This window comes from Cavia porcellus, unplaced genomic scaffold, assembly GCF_034190915.1.
Source record: "Cavia porcellus strain 051 isolate PalLab524CR breed Dunkin Hartley unplaced genomic scaffold, mCavPor4.1 scaffold_4, whole genome shotgun sequence".
NCBI classification, from domain to species: domain Eukaryota; kingdom Metazoa; phylum Chordata; class Mammalia; order Rodentia; family Caviidae; genus Cavia; species Cavia porcellus.
In genome coordinates this window covers 101,210,239-101,232,240 of record NW_026947487.1, presented here as the reverse complement: position 1 = coordinate 101,232,240, position 22,002 = coordinate 101,210,239, and the positions used below count along the sequence as shown (strand labels likewise).

Here is a 22,002-nt window from a genome sequence, read left to right as displayed (position 1 = left end):
GGGGTTTCTCAGCAGCGCTGACACCAACTGGGACAACTCCTTGCTTTGGGGCTGCCCTGTGCACTGCAGGGTGTCTAACAGCATCCCTGGCCTTGATCCATGACAGCAACACCTCCTGTCCATTGCCAGAGATGGCTGAATGTCCCCTGGGGACGGGAGGGGCCCAGCACTCTTCAGTGGAGACCCACTGGCGGACCACAAGGACGAGGACTACTGGAAACTTGGCTTCAGCCCAGGAAGTCAGCCCACCGGAGGCTGTCACCGAACTTGGAAGGTTTCTGGTTTTCAGTCACAGAGTCTTCAGCTACAGTGACCTAGGGAATGTGGTTTGCCCTTCTCTGCCTCAGGCAGAGTGGCTGAAAGTTCAGGACAACTCATTTTGACATGAAGTTTCTTTTTTTTTTTGGTCTTTTTGAGACAGGCTCTCATTATGCAGTTCAGGTTGGCCTGGAGCTCACTTTGTAGCTCAGGTTGGTCTCAGACTTGCAAGAATCCCACTGCCTGGCCTTCCTAAGTGCTGGAATTACAGGTGTGTGCCACCACTCCCCGTCCAGCCCGAAGTTTCTATTTCTGTGCTTTGTCAGAACTCACCTCCTTTATTTTCTTTGGAATGCCAGTGAGATCAAATCAAACAAGTTTGACAATGGTTTAACAAAACTCTTTAATAAAATTTATAAAAATGTGTTGTTGTGAATATTTTTCTTAGCTTGAATCGTTTTCCTTTTCCACTCCCAAAGAAAATACAAAATTATCAGCACCCACACACATTTACACTCAAAACTACAATGACATTCTCTACACCCAACTACATTAGATATGGTTTAAATTGCAGAAAAATCAAGACAATTTCAACAATTGATTACAGACATGATTTTTTTTCCTTCCCCAAACACTTAATAGCAAAGCAATTTCAAAACTCTTTCCTGTGGTAGTCAACAGTTGAAATTTGAATCAGGAAAAAAAAGAAAAAAGAAAAAAGGTTTAAATCAAAGTCCTTTCTCTCTCTTGCCCCATACCATCATCTTTTTTTGAGACAGGGTCTTAACCATGCAGTTCAGGATGGCCTCAAACCCACTATGGAGTCGAGGTTGGCCTCGAGTTCACTGAGATCCACTTGCCTCAGCCTCCCGAGTGCTGGGATTAGAGATGTATGCCACCACTCCCAGCCTTTCCCTTTCTTAACATCCATTAGGACAGTATTTTCTTTCTTCTCCTAAAAAATAAAGTTGGAATTTCCAATATTTTATTTTCTGTGCATACTTGGAATCAGGCACCTATGTCCAGACTGGCCAGCAAAAACAAGCATTTGGAAATGCTGGGCTTTTGGGTAGAGACCATGGATGAGGCTCTCAGATAGGAAACACATGCTGAGATTCTGGTTCTTCCAGGGCGTTCAAAGAGAGAGGCTGACCTACCTCAGCCATCCTCAACGTCAATTTGCTAAAAGGCCAAAATACTGACGCGCCCTCCTGCCATCTCTGTATTTTTTTGCTGTCTTTGGCTGTAGCACTATAGGCACTATTCTAAGTGTCTTTAATAAATAAACATGAAACAATTAAGTGGCACCTGGAAATTCACCGTATTTTCTGGTCAATGCTGATATAGAATCAAAGTACCCCAAAACAACATTCACATAACAAACACTGACTCAGAACAAGTAAAGATGAAGATGCCCATTTCCACCTGATACTCAGGAGCTGAAAAGGAAAACCAAGAAAGGTCTTTAGAGTACATGATACCCAGTCAAGACATGGCCAGACGGAGACACATGCCTTCCACTCCGAAAGGGCCAGAATTTTCTACTTCAGGACTCCCGCATGTGGCAGGACAACTGATTTCGGGACTAAGTGTGGAGATCAGGACACAGGACACCAGTGCAGTGATTGGGGTGGAGGAGGAGGCACTCAATTCTAAAAAACCAATTTAAAAAAATAGACATGGAAATAACATTTTACTTTCAGCCTTCCTTTTAAATATGAGACAGACCCCCTTAAGGAAATCTGTAAGTTGCTAGCAGAAACAAATTTACTTAATTTATTTATTGGTTGGTTGCTTGCTTTTTTTGAGAGAGTCTATGTGGTGCAGACTGACTTTGAACTCACTATGTAGGCCCAGGCTGGCCTCGAGCTCATGGCGGTCCTCCTGCTTCAGCCTCCTGAGTGCTGCGGTTACAGGTGTGTGCCACCTACCCTGGCAGCTAACAGAAACTTCAGAGGCTGAAACTGTTCTTTGAAATATCAAAATTCCAGGAGCAATGGGACCTTATTACTATGTACAGGTTATAGGAAGGAGAACAGATTTCATGAATAAGGCAAAACCTTCCTAACACACAAAACAGGGAAACAAAGGAAAAGCCTTAACTATCTGAACTGCATAACGGATCGGTCTTGGTCCCAGGAGTTCCTCTAAGGGAGGGGCGCCGAAAATCACCAGGAACACTGTTCTGCATGTCACACTGCTCCAGTCTCTCAGGTCCCCCTAGTCGTCCTCGCCCCCTCCGTACATGTCCGCCAGCTTCTTGAAGCGATTGCCCCACTCGTTCAGGTAGTCATAGTCCTGGTCCCGGTCCGACTCAGAGGAGTTCAGGGAGCTCAGGTCCGCAGCCTCGGAACCACTGCCTTCGTAGTCGAACACAAGCAGAGAGTCGTAAGGGGGCGCTGTGGGGTCACTGTCCGCAGCCTTCAGGTTCTAAGGGAGGACAACAGAATCTTTCAGTGAAAAGAAAGGCACAGCATTCAACAGAGTCAAGATTCTCATGGTGCCTCGGGGGACATGTGACGTGTGCACCGCTCTGCAGGACGCCAGGGAGCAGCTATCACCGACAAGGTGCATTCCTACAAACCGGCACGGCGGGATGGACAGGGATGTCAAGTGTCTGAAAGTCCCCTACCCCTGGCCAGGTCCTGGGTTAAGTCCCCAGTACAGCAAAAAGATGGACATCATTTTAAAAAAATTTTTTTTGTACTTGCACACAACATACTTTAATCATTCCCCACCCCCCGAGCCCCACTGGCTGCTTCCTGCAGTCTCATATTTTGGAGGGGGGATTTCAATGTGTATAATGTACTTTGGTCTTATTCCTCCCCCTCTATTGTCTGCCCTCACCACCCTCTCAGGATATATTGTTGAGGAAAAGAGACAGAATGTTTTCCCTCTAAACCAAATGTCACATAAGCAGGGACAATTAGGGACCGATAGAATGGGGTACCTGCAAGTCGGGGTAGGGGTCTCAGGTCCCAAACCAGAAGGGGCAGAGGACCGCTGGATTGGTGCATACACACTGTACTTTAGCCTAAAAAGTCTAGAAGGATGAATGCCAAACTATTGATAGTGAAAGTTAACTCCATGGCAAGCGAAAGGTCCCAAGTTCGATTTCTGGTACCCGCACACACCAAAAAAAGTTAACTCTAGGGACTAGAGTTTGAAGAACTGAGGAGAGACTTGCATGTTCCTTATATATGTACATTTTATAATTTACATTCTGAAAATAGTAAGCTTGTTATTTTATAATTAAAAACAACTGCAGGCTGAAGGATATAGCTCAGTGGAACAGCACCTGCGCATTTAAGTATTTTTACTAGGGGTAAAGTGTATGTAACATAAAGTTTAATGTTTATCTGTGTAATTTAGTGGCCTTCATGACATTGTTTTATATAACTGTCAGCATTCATCTTCAAAAGTTTTTAATCATGACAAAATGGAATTCTGTGCATTAAACAATGACTGCCCCACGCCCCCAAAGTGAATGAAAGGACCCAGATCCATATGTATCAAAGACAGGCAGAAGCCGGGTGTGCTGGCTCATGCCTGTAATCCCAGCACTCAGGAAGCTGGGGCAGGAGGATCGTTGCGAGTTCGAGACCAGCCTAGGCTACAAAGTGAGCTCAAGGCCAGCCTGAACTGCATAGCGAGACCCTGTCTCAAAAAGACAAAAAAAAAGAGAGGTAGAGAAAATGGTCCTTCTGCTCTCCAAGGGTCCATGGTCTGAATGGATGTGTGCTGCTTACTGCCAGTGCTTTATGCTCCATACAACTCCCAGTGACAGTGACAGCCACAGAAGACAAAAGCAAAACCAGCCTCTAAACTAGGCACGATGGTGCCTGCCTATATTCCCAGCCATTTTGGAAGCTGAGGCAGGAGGATCCCAAGTTTGAACCCAGCTTGGACAGCTTACTTAACAAAATCCTGTCTGAAAAAAGGAGAAAGGAGAACGGAGGTGGGACGGACTGGAAATGTAGCTCAGTGCAAAATCCCCAGTACTGAAAAATAAAAGAAAACAGCCTCCACATGAACGGATAGTCTGGGGCCACTAGACCATCACACAAGCCCTGAAAATAATTCCAGTACCTGACCAAATAGATCCTGGCCCCTAATCCCTTACTGGGCTTTGTGTTTACCCCCTCCCATTCTTTCTCATTTTATCCTGGGCTAATTAACTGAGGGCCTTAATATTTTCTCCTGCATGTAGAGACAACTCTATGACAGTTTGGTCAATAACATTTTAGACAAATTCCCTTCTTTAACAATAATGCAGTATATGAGAAGACAGATTGTTGTCCCCTGCTCTGCACTTCCTATTTTTTCCTGATGGAAATACAGACCCAGGGCCTGGAAGTGTGGCAGCCATCTTGTGGTCATGAGGTAACAAACATGAGAATGAGGGTCTACAAAGAAAGATGGGGAACAGCCAAATGCACAATCTAGATTGCTTACTCCAACCTTCTATTTACATGAGGTGAATCTATTCCTAATCTGTTTAAGCTTCTCTATTTAGAGCTGAATGCATTTCTGACATATGCTGCATGAGTGCTATTTTTCTGGCTGTGATAAGACATTTAACATCGTATCCCAACCTACTGTGCAATGCAGGGGAACTCATTAATGAAATCAAAGCTAAATTTACTTTGCATCTCTTTAGTTTCATTTCTGGATCCACTAAATTCTTTCAAGAATTTTTTGGGAGGGAGCTGGGAAACCAAGCAACCAGTTTAACTCCCTGCTAAGCAGCTGTGGTGTGGCAGGCTGTAGCTGCCCCAAGGGGAGAAATACCAGTGACCCCTGAGATCCGAGCCATGTTGGAACTAAGGGCGCTGGGAAACCAAGCAACCAGCTCACCTTCCTGCTAAGTGGTAGTGAGCTTACCTGCGCACGGGCTGAGAATCAAACATTCCACCTCCCCCCCATTAGCAAATGGGAGCAGAGGTCTGAGCATCTCTTAGGAGGTTGACCAGATTCAATATAGCAATTAAGGGGGATTTCCTTCTACCATCTCTTTGAAGGCAAATATTTTTACTACTGTTTTTCTTTACTCTGATTAATGGTACTGCTCTATTCAATATTCTGTTTTGATCAGTTCTATAATATTTTGTATTTCATTTTATTTTGCTATACCTGATTGAAAGAACAACTATTGTGAAGATAACGAGATATATTATGGTACCTATTACTGTTATCCTGGTAACCTGCTGTGAAGTTCTGTACCAATTTCACTACACTGTCTAAATTGACTTTGTTCCATCTTGCTCTGTTGTATTTTACTACCTTAAAAAGGAATTTCTTGGTTCTGTCCTGCAGACTTAGCAAATTCATAAAATCAATTCAAAATGCTACTTGTTCTGAGATTCAGATGAGACACAAAGAAAAATTAGGGCTTGGGTCCTGGAAAAGCTAAAACAGAGAAAAATCTAAGACGCTTCTTTCTCATTTTGGATACTTTTCCCTTTTTTCCCCTCCTCCTGAGTTTTTGAGTTGTATGCCTTGGCCTTTGACTTTGGTTACTTACTTCGTCAATAAAATTCCCAATTTCATCGGGATTGGCAGGGCGGGGACGATACTGGGGCACACTCATGAGGGTCGGTGCTACGTCATTGCGAATCACTTCAGGCCGAGCATCCAGGCCCCTATGCAACTGGCTCAAGTCAAAATCCTTTAAAAAAAAAAAAAGACAAAAACATGAGAAGGAGTCAAAGAGTGAGCCACACCCTCAGGTCTGCATTTGCCTTAGGGATTATAGTATTACACAATGCCTGGACTGCCAACTGTAAGCTCCTTACCAGCATGTGCCCAATTTAATAGCAAATGACAGTTTTTAAATATGGAGTCTCTCAAATAGTACTAGAAGAAAATATGGCCCCAAATGAGGAGCATTTGTGGGTATCCATATAAATTGTTGTGTCTTTCTCTAGACTGTGGATTTTAGGTTATTATTATTCAAATGCACCAGTTCTCATCTGGGTGCAGAATGTAGCTGATCAAAATCAGCTGTGTTGCTGTTGCTGCTGAATTTGGCCAAAGACAATGTCTAGGGCCTTAAAAAAATAATAGAGAGTGACAGCAACCTCTTTCAAACGTCTGCTTTCTCGTCACCATTACTTTTTTCAGATAGGTCACCCTGAGCTTTTCATGTTTTGAAACCCACCTGGTCCTCTTCTCCACCGCCTTCTTCATCATAGTAATAAACATTGTCTCGCGTGTCATCTTCTGGGGGCAGTAAGGGCTCTTTGACCGCCCCTTTCCTCCGAATAAACAGTAGAAGCAGTAGAATCAGAACTGGAATAGAGGAGAGAGTGCGAGTCATGAGTGTCGGGCAAGGAAGGCCGGAGGAATCAGCCTTCTTCACAGAACACTGCCACTGCCCTGCATGCCCCACGAGTGGCAGAGAGACAGCCATGGGCAGCCTTGAAAAACCTGGCAATCAGTCTACATGAATCACCTCTCGTAAGTTAATACATGTAGTACAACATGGCAGACAATGATTCATGAATTCAAGTGAGGTCTCTAAATTTCAGATCAATCTTAAAACTAATCATTGTTGAGCTGGGCATGGTAGCTCACACCTATAATCCTGGCACTTGGCTGAGGCAGGATGATAGAGCTTTCAAGGCCAATCTGGGCTACACTGTCAGACCCACTAAACCATTCTCCTCCAAACAAGACAAGACAAAACAAATCCCTCTTCCCCAGACCAATCATTTTCCCAAAATCTAGATCAAAGTGTATCAGCATGGGGAAAGAATAGGGGCCAAGACTATGGGGACAGGAGGGTGCCTGGTGTAACTGGGGAGAGGCCAGGTTATGGTTTGCAAGAGGACACTTCCAAAGGGAGCTGTACCAAAACTCCAGTACTCCCAGGACCCGACACAAAGCCAGGTACAAAGTAAGAATCAGCAAGCAAATATGAATGAAAAGCATAAAAACCTTCAGATTCCCAGTGTTTCTCTAGTACATTTTTGCCCTTAAACAATAAGAAATTGGACACCTGAATCTTGGCACTATGTCTGCTTTAAATTTCATTTACATCTTCCCAAACCATGACCATCACCTTTCACGAAATATTCTCATAGCAAGATTAGGTAATTCTATTTTAAAGACTTAAAAGTATAACTGTAATTCCTATGATGATCCTCCGAGTCCTGGGAAAGTATTAGGACCCACTATCTTGAAAGCAGACCCGAGCTGGGCAGGGTAGAACATGCCTGTAATCCCAGCTCTCAGGCATCCGAGGTGGGAAGCTCAGCATAAGTTTGAGGCCAGCCTGGGCTCACAGTCAGTTCAAGGCCAATCTGAGCTGCAAAATGACAGATACTCTGTCTCCAAGCCAGCCAGCCAGCCAGCCCATTTAAACATAATTTGACCAGGATGCGGGCAGGGAGGGCTTGTGTCACTACACTCAGAGTGACAATAGACAACGTGATGAATAAACCTAATACCATGGTAATGAAGTTGTATAAGAGCTGAAGAATAAAAATCCAGTAAGCTCACTGAATTCTCAATAGTATCTTCCTCTTTGACTTTTTGCAGATCCTAGCAGAAAGAAGAAGTGCACACCCAGCAAACATAAGCTGAAGGTGAAGGCATGCCCTCATCTACTGAGGCGGACTTGAGGGTCACTAGCACCTGTGCTCAAACTACCCAGCAGGCCCAGAGTTGTCCCCACTGCCCCCTCTGACACTCACCTTCCACCCTGGTTGGCCTTCTTTCTGCCACACACAGAAACCACTCAGGCTTCCTTCTGGGTCCTCAGTAGTGTGGGAACCCTCGCGAATACCCTCCTGCCTACCAGTTTCCACTAACCCCGTGGTACTGCCACCGACATCTCCCATGAGACTCAAGAACAGCCCTCCCTGACTGCACGTGTGACCTGACCTCTCAGCCTAATTAAACAGGAAGCATCCGTGAAGACTTTTAAGTGACTCGCCATTGCTTGCTTTTAGAAACTGTAACTGTATCTGCATCAACGTTGGGGCTCACGCTACAGGCAGGCTGAGGAGACTTCAGTTTCAGAGTATGGCAGAAACTGCCACTTCTTCCCCAGCACCCCTTTTCTTCCTCTTCTAGTTGCTGACACTGCTCACAATACACTCCCCTCCTACTGCCCACCAAGTTTTCACTGGGTGCACGGTCACCCAGGGAAGAGCAGGAGTGTCCAGGCTCCCTTACAGCTTGGGCGTGGCTGTGTTTGACTATGTGTTTTTTGAGGCAGGGTGTTGCTATGTAGTTCAGGCCGATCTTCAACTTACAGTGTATCTCAGATTGACCTCAAACTCATGGTGAACCTCCTCCCTCGGCCTCCCAAGTGCTGGGATTGCAGGCATGCGCCACCACAAGCAGCAGGATGTGAATTGCTATGTGAATTGCTATGACTGCTATGATGAGGCCAGGGACCCACAATATCGGCATAGCTTGGGAGTTGGTTAAAAGCACAGAATCTGAAGCTTTTTGTCAGACCTCTGGGTCAAAACTCAGGCTTTACTGAGAAGGTGATGCAGTAGGGTGCCTTCCAGTCTTTTTTTTTTTTTTTTTTTTGTCTTTTTCGTTTTTATCGGTACCGGGGATCGAACTCACGACTGCCTGCTTGCAAGGCAGGCGCTTATGCCGCTGAGCTAAATCCCCACCCCGGGTGCCTTCCAGTCTTGGACTACAAACCTCTCAAATGTTCATTACGAACAAGTCTCTTTCTTACATCAATTTAACTTAAACCCCAACTAAAAGTCTTGTCTAGGAAGTAAAGCTCCCCCGCTTTAGAAGTCCAAGCCGCAACACCTGCCATGTATACTTACTTAGCAAAGCAAGGATTCCTCCAAGAATGCCCAGGATGGCAGGCACCTGCAGTCCCGCTTCTACATAATTTGCCCTCATACAGTTGGTGACGGTCCCTTCACAGTCACACACGCTGATATCCAAGGTGGTCACTTGGTCTTTGTTCTGGTTATCAATGAGCTTGAGGTTGATTTTGTAGTCGCCCACTTCCATGGTTTTCTTTGGCTTCAAGATGAGAGTGTCTTGGGCTAAAGAAAGCAAAACAAATGATGGAACCAGGAGAGGGGAGAAGAAAAACACATCCTACACTAAAACTGAAGGTAACTGAAGACATGCCAAAGCTGAGAGGAGCTACAGGAGCTGGCGTGAGGTTCAGACCGGTGGGCAGTATGTCACCGGCTGAACACCAGGAAAGGCAAGCAACGTGTATAAAAGGCACGAGGAGCCAACACTGAAGGGAAGGGGTGGCATCTGGAATTGGAAGGAAAATGCAGAAGTGGGAAAAGCAGCAGGGGAACACAGCAGGCAGAGCCCAGACTCAGAAAGACAGCTGAAGTCTCACCTGAGTCTTTGTACTCAATGGTCCAATTGACACTTGCGCCGTGTGTGAGTTCGGCCATGAAGGGGTAAGTGTTGGGGGGCAGATCTGGATCTACGATGGTTATGGTATGAGGCTGTGGGTCCCTTTGGCAGAAGTGCATGGTTCGGGGTTCTGGTACGGGGCCATTGTCATTCACGTCCGAGAGGTGCAAGAGGAGGGTTCCTGTTCCGGTGGCGATCGGAGAACCTGAGAGAAAATACAGAGGAAACGTCACAGCTCGGGAACACAAATGAGTTCTCCTGAGCGCCCAGCAGACAAAAGCTTGTCCTGGCTCTCAGTGAACCCACCCTGGGCCTGGCCCCATTCCCACCCCACACTTCTTTTAAATCCTAACCAGAGCCAGCACATGGAGGAAGAGAAAATAGAACACTCAAGAAATCATTATCATCAATATTAGTGTGTGATAGGGAAGCAACAACAGGGAGACTTCTTAAATCTGTAAACACAGAGGCTTGAACCTGCACCAGGAAAGGGAAGGGGGAAAAAAAAGTTAATTCTGCCTGTAGTCCCAGAACTCAGGAGGCTGAGTCAGGAGGCCAGCCTGGACTACACAGTAAATTCAAGGTCAGTCTGAACTACATAGCAAGGTTCTATCTCAAAAAACGAAAACAAGAAATAATTCTACTTTCAACAATTTATTCAGGGAAATACTTGTTTATTTATGTAGAGATTTAGAGCCAGGGTTTCATTTTGTAGCCTAGGCTGGCCTTGAATTCATGACAATCCTCTTGGCTCAGCCTCTTGAGTGCTAAGATTACAGGTATGTACCACCATGACCAGCATCAGGGAAATACTTGTGAAAAGAGGCATGTACTTGGCACTCACTGAAATATGTGAATGGTAAACCATGCTGTGACCAGACAACATCTTGATTAAAAAGAGATAGGTCAGCCATGTGCAATGGTGATGTGCATGCCTGAGGGGTGGGGTAGTATTCTTGGGAATCAAATCAAGCGCCTCATTCATGCTTAGCCAAGTGGATCACTGAGCTGTATATCTCCAGCCCCAATCACTAGCTTTTTTTTGATACCAGGAATTGAACTCGTGTTTGCCAGGCAGGTACTGTGCCACTAAGCTGTATTCCCAGCCCCCCAATCTCGATCTTAAAGAATTGGAAGTGGGGCTGGGCATAGGTGCACAACTATAATCCTAGTACTGTGGGAAGACAGTGCAGGAGGATCACAAGTTCAAGTTCTACCAGGGCAACTTAGGAAGGCTGGCCTTCAAAATACAAAATAAGAAAGGCTGGGGATGTAAGTCAGGGGTAGGGCCCACAGGTTTGCTCCAGAGTACTGGAGGAATTAGAATAGAATTTGTTTTGTTTTGGTACCAGGGATCGAACTCACGATCACATGCTTGCCAGGCCAGACACTTATGGTGCTGAGTTAATCTCCAGCTGGAATTAGAAATTTTTTAAAAACATATTTAATTTTATTTTTACAGTATTAGGAGTCAAGCCCATGGCATTTGTATATGCTAAGCAAACACTATAACTAAGCATAAACCCAGCCCCAAAATTTTACATTTAAACAACATGTAAGTGCTGGGGATTTAGCTTAGGGGCCTAAGCGCCTGCTTGGCAAGGGAAAGGTCATGAGTTTGATCCTTGGTACAAAAGTTAAATAAACAAACAAATACACAACATGTATCATGTATATTGTTGATAATAAAACTAGATAAAAATTCTACAAACTAATATAATAAAGTATATTCCCTTTTAAAATTTGTTAGTACATGTTTGCAATATGCAATAATTACATTCATCTCGGGGACTTGGCACATCTTAAAGTTGTTTTCTTTGTATTTCTCCTTCCATCTCTTGGTCCCCTTCCCACTTGCAAAAGCTCTATCTCCCTGTTTTCTATTACCTATCTTTTGTTTTGCTCTTTATCATATTCATACTTTGGGTTTTTCATATAAGAGAAACCATGCAGTATTTAAGCTTATGTGCTTGATTTATTTCACCAAATAAAATGCATTTACTTGGTACCAGGGATCGAACTCACGACCATGCACTTGCCAGGCAGGTGCTTATGCCACTGAGCTAAATCCTCAGCCCCATAAAATGCATTTATTTTCCTACAAATGATTTGAGTTTATCCTTTACTGCAGAGTAGTACTCCAAGTGTATAAATGACAATTTCCTTTATCCATTTATCTGTCAATGAACCTATTTCTGTAGCTATCTAAATGTATTCAAATACACAGAAAGCCTAAAAGGATTCAGGCTGGATGATGATGATGAAAAAGACAGCCCTTATAGTGCATGAGGTGGGTACTATTCTAGGTACATTGTATAAATTAACTTATTTATTAACTGACTGATTGATTGTCGTTCTGAGACAGGGTCTCACTATGCAGTTCAGGGTGGCCTGGAGCTCACTTTGTAGCCCAGGCTGGTCTCAAACTTGCAATGATCCTCCTGCTTCAGCCACCCAAGCGCTGAATTATAGGACTGCACAACCATACTCAGCTAAATTAATTCATTTAATCCAGTTTGTATTATCATTTTATCAGCTAAAGGAACTGATGGGACATAAAAGTCAAGTGGCAAGCCCAAGGTCACACAGATATTAAGCCATGGACCTGGGATAGAAACTCAGGCTCCTGTGGGGAACGAGCAGGGCTCAGGTGTAAAGAAGGACAGGTGGAAAGGAACTTCAGCTTGATCCAAATTATTCTGGGCACTGAGATGCTAAACACCAAGAATGCCTTCACTTAAACATTAAAAAGGACAGAAAGCAGGTCTCCAATAGGGCAGGGGCAGAAGAGTCAAGCCAAACAGAAGGCTGAGGCAGCCCAGGCCACAGAAGTCCCTACCATTGTCGGTGGCGATGATGAGGGCTATGTACGTGCTGTTCTTCACATAATCAGAGGCCTCTCTGTCCAGCTCAGCACGACTGGTAATGGCACCGCTTTCTGGGTTAATCTCCAACCAGTTGGCAGGGTCCCTCAAAATCCGGTACCTGAAAAGGCGCAAGCTCTGGCTTAGGATGGTACTGAATAGCAAGCAGCGTGGAGCTCAGAAGGCTGAGGTTTCTGTTCCTTTGTACAGTCACTTCCAGTGTTGTTTGGGGTTTTCTGTTTGGTTTTAGGGGGTATTGGAGATTGAAACTAAGGAGCCTAACACATGCTGGGCAAGTGCTGTACCACTGAGTGACACATCCAGTCCTTTTTTAAATTTTTGAGACAGTGTTTTCCCATGTTAGCCTCAAACTTGCCAGCCTTCTGTCTCCGCCTCTGGAGTAGGTGGGATTTTAGCCATGCACCACTGCACCTACTCTTAACGTTTTAATTTTTTAATTTTGTTGAGAAGAGGTCTCATTATGCAGTCCAGGTCAACCTTGAATTCAAGATCCTCCCACCTCGGCCTCCCGGAGTGCTGGGATTATAGGCATATGCTGCCACGCTTGGCCCCACATTCTTAATTTGAAGTTTACCAACCTTATGCAAAAGTTGCCAGAATAGTATGATAACCATACCTCCAACCCATCCCCTACACTTACCCTTTTTGTTACTATTTTCCCACATTTACTCTCAAGCTGTATGTTAACACTTACACACATAGAAGTAATCAAAGTCTTCTCTTTGAAGAGAATGACATGGTACTCAGATTGCTTTCCAGTGATGTAATGGATCATGCTTGGCATTTAGTGGGCATGTTTCTAGTTTCCATTAATTTGGAACCATTCCCTGGCTTTTCTTTTCTTTCTTGACCCTAACATTCTAAGAATTTACAAGCCAGTTGTCTTATAACGGTCATCAATTAGGGTTTTGTCTGATTGCCCCCTCGCAATTAGACACAAGTCATCCTTTTGGGGATGGTGTGGAGCATCCTCCTTGGTATACTACATTAGGGTACACATGGCACTGGTCTGTTCTTTCCCGTAACATTAACTATTACCACTTGGATAAGAAAAGACCAACCCTCACTTTTAATTAACCTGTAACCTGGTGGGAGATAATTTAAAAGTATCTTGTTTACCCAATAATTTTCCCTTTCTCCCCTTCCTTCCCTTTTCTTCTCCTCCCTTTCCTTCTTTCCTTGACAGGTGCTTGCTGTGTATTCTAGGCTAACCTCAAACTCAGTATGTAGCCCAGACTGGCCTTGGCGACCCTCCTGCCTCATCCTCTTGAGTTCTGGGTTAATAGATGTGCACCACCATGCCTAACTTAATGAATTTAGCCTCTGTGAGTAATTTTTCTCCCAAGAAATGCTTATTATTACTATATATAGTAGCTGTAATAGTAATTGCTACACTTGGCAATTCTTTTTTGGGGGAGATACAGGAATTGAATTCACAACCTCGTGCTTGTCAGGCAGGCACTGTGCCACTGAGCTTTAAAGGCCAGCTGGCAATTCTTATTTGTAAAAGCAGGCTCCAGAAGACTAGGTCCTCCAAAGTTACAGTAGTTCTCAACTGTGGCAATAGCCCCACCTCTGGTCATTAACATCCAGAGACTTAGGGAGATGCACTGATATGGAAATAGGTTGTACCATTGGTGCCCAAGGGTAAAAGGCAAGGAAGGTAAATCTCCTAGATTTAACAGAGAGAAACAAAGCTTTATTTGCAATGGCAGAAGATCCTATTAAGTCACATCTTATTAGAAATAATCAGAGGAAATAAAAGCATGGAAATCAGAAATATACTGCCCATTTATCTGTCAGGGCCTTAGGATGGCTCAGAAAAGGAAGGTAAGAAATGTGAGGAAGAAAGAGCTGTGGACAGCTAAGATCTTGTCCTCACTTCCTTAGAAATGCAAAGCAGTGATCTGCATGTGGTGGCCTTTGTTCCTGGGTAAAGACTCTCTAAATACTATTAAGGCCTGGCCCTCAAATTTGCCTAAAGAGATGCTTTAAACTACCTACTTCATTACTATAACTAGGTTAGCAACCCAGCCTGGACAGCATCCAATCCAAGGCTTCATCACTGAGCAACACTTTATATAATTGTCTTTGGCTTTTCAGCCCACCCTTCTTTCAAACTTTTATTATAAATATGAAAGGGAGAGGGAGAGAGTCAGAGACAGAGAGACAGAGAATGAAATGAAAACATTATATCAGACCTTACATTTTGGACCACCTAGAAATATCCCATACATCAGGAGCAGTATATTGACTGTCTAAATTTAGAGTATTTCTAAGCAAAATGTTATAGTTGGTGTCTTTTCAACATCTTTGGTCAGAATTGACATTATAGAGGTGCCCTCATGTCTAAAAAGAACACCATGTAGGTGACTTAAAATATGTTCCTCCTATTGCTGGGCACAGTAGGGCATACTTAGGAGCTGAGAGGCAGGAGGATCACTTGAACCCAGGTGTTCATGGTCAACCTGGGCAACAAAATGAGCCCCTATCTCAAACATCAAAACCCCACATCACATCCCAACTATACTGCAAGAACTCAAAGAGAGAAATTACATTAAACCTAAATGGCCAACAATGGAAGGAAGGGGAAAGATGTGGGGGTATAGATAAAATGTAAAGGAGGAGGAAAAGGGAGAGGGGAGAGGGAGGGAGGGAACACTTGCACAATCCAATGACAGTATAACACAGTGAACTAAATGCAGCCATGGGCTTTAAAACAACATTTTGGTCAACAACAAACAGTATTCATGACAGTGGTTCCATAAGATTATGCTGCCCAGTGGTAGTGTAGCCATCTTAGTTTGCATGATAAAAGTGACCAACGACACATTTCTCAGAATGTATCTTTGTCATTGACACATGACTGTGATAGATTGGATGGATGGATGGATGGATGGATGGATGGGCAGACAGACAGAAAGATTATAGATGTATAACAAATACCCATTTGCTGTAGGTTAGAGTCAAGGAACCCTCACACTTACGTAATCCTCTGCTCCATAAATGTGTCTGGCTCCCGAGCTGTGTAGGATGTGATTTCCAAGCCCACCTGAAGGTCTTCTGGTACATCTACTCTTTTTTCAGGGGGTACAAAGATGGGGGCTTCATTGATGTCCAGCACATCTACAGTGACAGTGGCTGTGGAGGTCTGAAGAATCACTTCAAAGGGTACTGCATTCGTTGCTGTCACATGTAGAATGTATTGCTGCTTGGCCTCAAAATTCAATCCCTAGAGAGCCGAAAAACTAAGGTCAAAAAATAAAATACATGGCAAGTACAAGGTCATGAGATCGATTCCCAACACCATAAGTAAAGTAAAATAAAATAAAATAAAATACAAACCAGTGGTGGTGCTGAACGTCTGTAATCCCAGCACTCAGGAGACTGAGGCAGGAGGACCACTGTGAATTGGAGGACATCCTGAGCTACATACTGAGTTCGAGGCCAGCTAGGCTACGTAGTGAGTTCAAGTCCAGCTTGAACTACATAGCAAGACCTTGCCTCAAAAAAGTCAAAAAGAAATAAAATACAAAGGGCTGGAGGCAGGATGTGGCTCAACATGTGCCTAACATAGCAAGGATGTTGAGTTTGCTCCCTAGTACCACAAACAAACAAACATTTCATGTTAATTTAAAAAAATAAATAAACCCTAACTATTGGTTTGGGTTGGTAACATACCAGTGGTCCTCAAAATGTCTACTCAATTGATAAAGAGGAAGTCAAAGCTCTGGAGCTGTTAACCCAGACTACCTGCAATGACTCACCCAACATCTTAGTTTTCGGGTTTCCACAACGTTTTTCAAAAAAGTTACACTTTATACCACTTGTAAAATAGTCCAGTGAAGTAGCCAAGGCCAGTAAACCATGTTTCTTCTCATTTGCAAAATGGGGAGAGAATTGGGGAAGGCAAAATGTTCCTGGGAAAGAGCCCATTAAAGCACACAGTACTTCGGGTTCAATTTGAGTCCTGCAAACCCCACGAGGTGAGTCCACTGCATTCTGGGAAAACTAACCCTCCAGTGCTAATCTTTTTTTTTTTTTTTTTTTTTGTCTTTTTACTTTTTATCGGTACCAGGGATCGAACTCACGACTGCCTGCTTGCAAGGCAGGCACTTATGCCACTGAGCTAAATCCCCAGCCCCTAGTGCTAATTAATCTGCCGCTGGGACAGGGGGACCCCAGCAGCTGGGGTGTAATGTTTGGCACCTTGCCAAGCACATACAAACCTTAGTTGTTTTCAGAATGCCATTGTTGGTTATTGGGTCTGTGGTGACAATGAATTGCTTGTCTGGATCATTCAAGATGGTGTACACGGCCTGCCACGCTGGGGTATTGGGGGCATCATCATCAGTCACTTTGAGCGTAGTAATGATTGCATCGGCCTCATTCTCAGGCACTTGACCCTCATACTGCAAAGCAAAAATAAGAGGTCACTGAGAATACCTGACTCAGGAAGCAGAGGCAGGTCTCAGACGCTAAAGGAACCCAGTCTAAACCCAAGCCTGAGCTCAGGTGATGGGGATGGAAGGAAGCCCCATGCTCGGAGCACAGCACCATTTCCTTTCAGTGGGGCACAAGGGCTCCTGAGTATCCTCCTCCATCAGGAACTGAAGCGGCTTTCCAAGGCCGGGACTGTCCCAGCTGCTCCACACATGTGGCCCGGTTTCTGAGCATGATTGTCAGTCAAGTACACTAACATTGTACCATCATTTCCCCCAAGCCTTCACCCCTTCTCTATCAATAATCTTCATAAAAATAAACTTTCTGCTTAAAGCCCTTTGACAATATCCCATTGTACTCAGAACAAATTCTAAAATTCTTACCCCAGCCTAGAAGGTCTTGGCCTTATTCGGTTCGCTGTACTTTACTACTGCTGTTTTTCAGTTTTTCCTCTGCTTGGAGCTGCTTCTCTATTCAGGGTCACATACTGCTGAGAACACACTCTAGCCTTCCCCACATCCCATCTTTGCCTGACCGTAACCTTCACAAGCTAGTCTGAGGATGAGCTTTCAAAGAAATCAATCATGGGCAGTTGTGTAACTTAGGTCACGAATAACAAAGGAGGCTTCTTTGGAACCCTTCTAAGGCACTGCAGAATTACCATGGTCGGGTTGAAGATGGGAGGGTTATCGTTGACGTCAGTCACTGTGATCATAGCTTTTGCTATCGCGCTTAAGCCTTCACCTTGAAGGTCAGCAGCTTGAACCACCAGGGTATACGTGGGATAACTCTGTAGATAGATCAGACACACTTTCATCAGGACCAGTGCCAGTAGACAACCACCTCAGACCCGGCCCAACCTCTTCAGTGTACAGACCCAGAATATTTGACCATCTGTTTTAACTGCCAGTCTGTCTAGGCAGAGAATTATCTGAGCAGATATTAGATGCAAAGCTCAGACCACTACACTAACTGACCACTGGTCTTGGCAGTTTTACATGGTTCATGAGACTTCACAAAACAGCATTTGCCTTCGGTTCCCACTGAATCCTCCTAATCCCTGTTCCTGACCTCTCGGTCCAGCCCGGTGGTGACCACACTGATGACCCCAGTGATCCGGTTGATGGTAAACATTTGGCTGTGAGGCAATGTGGGCTCTTGGCTGAGGATGGTGTAAGCGATTTCAGCATTGTAGGTGTTAGGATCATCTGCGTCAGTGGCTGAGACCTGCATCACGGAGGTCCCTGGAAACATCAGAGAACCGGAAGTTTGTTAAAAGGTTACACCTTGGGAACTGCTCAATACCTCTCAGCCCTGTTCTGCCCTGAATGATAGAGGAGGGGCCCAGGAGATCTTTGTCACAGATTCTCCATGTTCTAGTTTGTAGAATTCTCACCAAATTGCCAGGGAAGAAAAAAAGCATTGCATCATGAGCTGTGTTCAGAGAACTCAACATTCTCAATACATATTTTTAGGTAGGGGTTGGAGGGAAAGAGGACAGCTGTGAATAAATAACCTCTAAAACATCTTGTCATGTCTTTTACACTGACTTAGTAGTGTATAAAATAGAAAAAATCCAGTATTCTCCACGTTGACTTCTCAGCAATAGCTTCGCTGAGAAGGATAATCATTAGAAACACAGCATCAAAGTGGAAGAAAATACTTCTAACAATGACTGACAGAAGACTAGTATTCAGAACATCTAGTAAGTAGGAGTTGGGCACAGCGACACCCAACTAATCCGTAGACACACAGAGTGGCTTCTAAAGAAATGGTATCCATATAAAGCCCGAGCTCCCAACTCTAACCAAACACACTGCAGGTTCAAAGAATCCAAATGTCTTTCTAGGCATCAGGGCCTTGTGGCTGGACATACCTGGAAGAGCGCCTTCCATGACAGATCCCTCAAAGACCTCCTTGATGAACTGAGGCCTGTTGTCATTCTGATCTGTCACTGTGATCACAATCTCCATGGGATCCTCAACTGCATTCCCGTTTGATGACACGGCATGAGATAAGAGCTACAAGAATAAAGAGAGGGTTACCTGGGCCCCATGAAGAAGAGGAGGTGCAGCAAGGGGGTCCCTCCAGAGCAGAATGGGTGCTCCCTGCCCTCGACTCCTTCCTACCATGAGACCTCAGTGCTGTGGTTTCAACAGGACTATGTGATGCGCTAAGACCCATGGCCTGGAGGGAACACCCGCCAGGGCAGACTTCCCAGCTCCCACACACAAGACTGGGGTATCAGGACTGGCGACAAAGACAGAAGCCTAGAACAGTCTTATTTTACACTCAAGTGTTCCCCCCAGATTTTGCTGCATTTGGCACCACTATGTTACCTCTCTCTTGCCTAAGCCATGTTGTTACCAATGCCCAACAATGGTTCTGGCTCCCCAGTATTATCACTGTCCTCTTTCTTTAAAGAACTTTCCAGTTCCCAGAACAGACTTGTGGTTAATGCATGAAGACTTTTATCATTGGTTTTTGTAGTTTATTGGTTTATTTTTTGAGAGGAGAGGGTTTCAGTATGCAGTTCAGCCTGGCCTTGAACTCACTTTATAGTCCAGGCTTGCCTGGAACATCACCCTCCTGCCTCAGCATCCTGAGTACTGGGACTACAGGCTTGCAGCCACTGCACTCAGCCTTTATCATTTTTAATGAGAAAAAAAATTAAAATGTCATATTTTCCCAGGTTCTCCTATCATTTCACCTTATCAACAGGTCAAGAGATGTCAACGTAAACTCCTCACATGCCCGCAGCATCTGTTTGGGGAATCCAATGGACTAGCCAAAAAGCTTTTGGAAGATGTTACACTATGATCAACAAGCTTCAAAGATACTCACAGTGTAGTTGGCAATTTTTTCTCTATCCAGAGGCTCTGTCACCATCAGCCATCCTGTTTCTCTTTCAATAATAAACACCCCAACAGGAGGCGTGTCAGCTCCTTGGCCAGTGATGCTGTAGAAAACCTTGGTTTCTTTGTCCCTGTTGGATTTGATCTGAAGAAAAAAACATAAAGAAATAGAATTGGAAGGAAAGATCCTGACGTGTCATTTTTCTTTCCACTCCTCGTTCCTTCTCTACCAAATTCCTCCCAGAGAAATAAGAGAACTTTCATCTCTACCTGAACCAGTCTTTTAGGAAACGGGCCTTTTTCATTTTCTGAGCAGCTGATGGGAGGGATAACCCAGTCTCTCTTCTGCCTTCTGAGACCATGGTGGAAGTTGGGAAATTTGATCACTTCTAGCTGTGTTTCTGGAGAATTTTCCTGAAAAGAAAGGAGATGAAAGAATACATGAGAAAACTCGAGTTAACACAGGACCAAGAATTCAACTTCTATGGACAGCATCTCAAACCTTCTGAGGGCAGTTGCAGTTTTAACTTAACACAAGCTTTTCTCAACAACACACTGTTTGTACCCTCCAAAATGAACAGCCAAGACAAAAATCAATCAATCTCTTTGCCAGTTAGGAAGTTGAATGTTCCCGAGGGCAGCATTATTGGAAAGTGCTTGAAACTTTAGGGCAGTGGTGGCAAACTCTACAGCACATGTGTTGCAATGGGCTTGTAGAACCTTCCCTGTCACATGTGAGCCAAGTCACCTCAGCACCGTCCCAGCAGCACAGCATTAAGGTTTAATCGCAATGTTGGAACTTTCGATGAGTAGTGGTCTTTGTGTTACATTTGAGCATTTAAGTCTTTAAAAGGTTCTGTATCACTGTGTTAGGGGTTGGAGCTTAGTAAGAGTGTTCAGATCCTCAAGGGTGCACCAAGTATGCTATAGGACACCCTGTCTCTTACTTTTCACTTTCATGAAGTAAGCAGTTTGCACTCTGCTCCATGTTCCTGACATGATGTGGTGCCTTCACCAGGGGATCAAAGTAATAAGATCACTTGATTTTGGACTAGAACATTTAAAACCATGAGCAAAAACAAAACTTTTTTCTTTATAAGTTAATTGCTTCTGGTATTTTGTTTCAGTGACAGAAAGCTGACTGAAACAGTTACAAAACTAATGTTTTCTTTTACCCCTTTCTTATTGCCCACTAAAAGTAATCATGCACACATGTTATAGGTTTCAGGGTTTCATATTGTAATTTACACATTATTTCAAGCTTATGTAATACATATGTCATTTTTATAGTAACATTATATTCTGTTGATTTAATATTAGAGATCATCCAATAATTAGACCCTAAGGTATTTCTAATTTCTTTTCTCATGTTTTTCCTAGGTATATGGTTCCCCAAAAGGAAATTATCTGCCAAAGCAAGTTAAATTTTAAAAATTGCTATTAGGAATACTTTGTGATCAATACAGATCTCTTAATTTCATTGTCTTAGTTACTTTTCTCGATGCTGAGACAAAGTATTTGACACTCAAAGTTAAAGGGGGAAACATTTATTCAGCTCACAGTTTGTAGAGGTTTCAGTCTGTCATCGGTTGGTCCAAGGGAGAGAGCCATGGCAGACAGGCAGGCATCAGAGAGAAGCAGTTCACAGTGGCAAAAGATAGCAAAAGCAACAAGCAAGGGCAAGACAAGCCTCTTTCTGTCCCTTATATCTTATCAGACCACTTAGGGTGGGCAGCACTCACACCCTTAATCTTAGTGCCCTTGATCCTAGCACTGCACCACACCATGAATCAACCCTGGCATCACATACTCTAGATCTAGCCACCTCTGAAAAAGCCTCACCTGTGGCCATTATGAGGCTTTGGAGTGACATCTAGACACAAGCCCTAATACTCATTATATTTTATCTAGAAGGATTTCATTTGTTTTAACAGAAACCATTGAGTCAAAATCAAAAAACATCCTTGGAGACTTGTATTGAGTAGTTGTTAGCATAAAGATAACTTTATACTTACTTAGGGAAACAAAAGTTGAAGATAGAAGGAAAATATCTTTCAAATTATTATGTAAGTGTTTTAGAGTGATTAGTGCTCACATGGTTAAATTCCTGCAGAAAATTTCCATCTGCTTCATACCACATAAGAATACTCACTCTTAGTCACTGATCACTGCTTGCCAAGTTTCACTGAAGATGCAAA

General features: G+C 43.9%; 1 protein-coding gene across 1 annotated transcript in view; it reads right to left on the bottom strand.

Moving 5' to 3' along the window:
* Nucleotides 1-642: 642 nt before the first annotated feature.
* Nucleotides 643-22,002, bottom strand: part of Cdh1 (cadherin 1) — a 78,353-nt gene continuing 56,993 nt past the window's right edge. The window contains exons 4-16 of the mRNA XM_005004635.4: nucleotides 20,075-20,218; nucleotides 19,794-19,949; nucleotides 18,826-18,970; nucleotides 18,021-18,193; nucleotides 17,611-17,739; nucleotides 16,736-16,918; nucleotides 15,494-15,738; nucleotides 12,461-12,606; nucleotides 9,602-9,826; nucleotides 9,060-9,287; nucleotides 6,419-6,549; nucleotides 5,783-5,926; nucleotides 643-2,688 (exon numbers count right to left, since the gene is read on the bottom strand). Of these exons, the coding sequence (XP_005004692.2) occupies nucleotides 2,479-2,688; nucleotides 5,783-5,926; nucleotides 6,419-6,549; nucleotides 9,060-9,287; nucleotides 9,602-9,826; nucleotides 12,461-12,606; nucleotides 15,494-15,738; nucleotides 16,736-16,918; nucleotides 17,611-17,739; nucleotides 18,021-18,193; nucleotides 18,826-18,970; nucleotides 19,794-19,949; nucleotides 20,075-20,218 (2,259 nt within the window). The 3' untranslated portion in view covers nucleotides 643-2,478. The remainder of the gene's footprint in view (nucleotides 2,689-5,782; nucleotides 5,927-6,418; nucleotides 6,550-9,059; nucleotides 9,288-9,601; nucleotides 9,827-12,460; nucleotides 12,607-15,493; nucleotides 15,739-16,735; nucleotides 16,919-17,610; nucleotides 17,740-18,020; nucleotides 18,194-18,825; nucleotides 18,971-19,793; nucleotides 19,950-20,074; nucleotides 20,219-22,002) is intronic.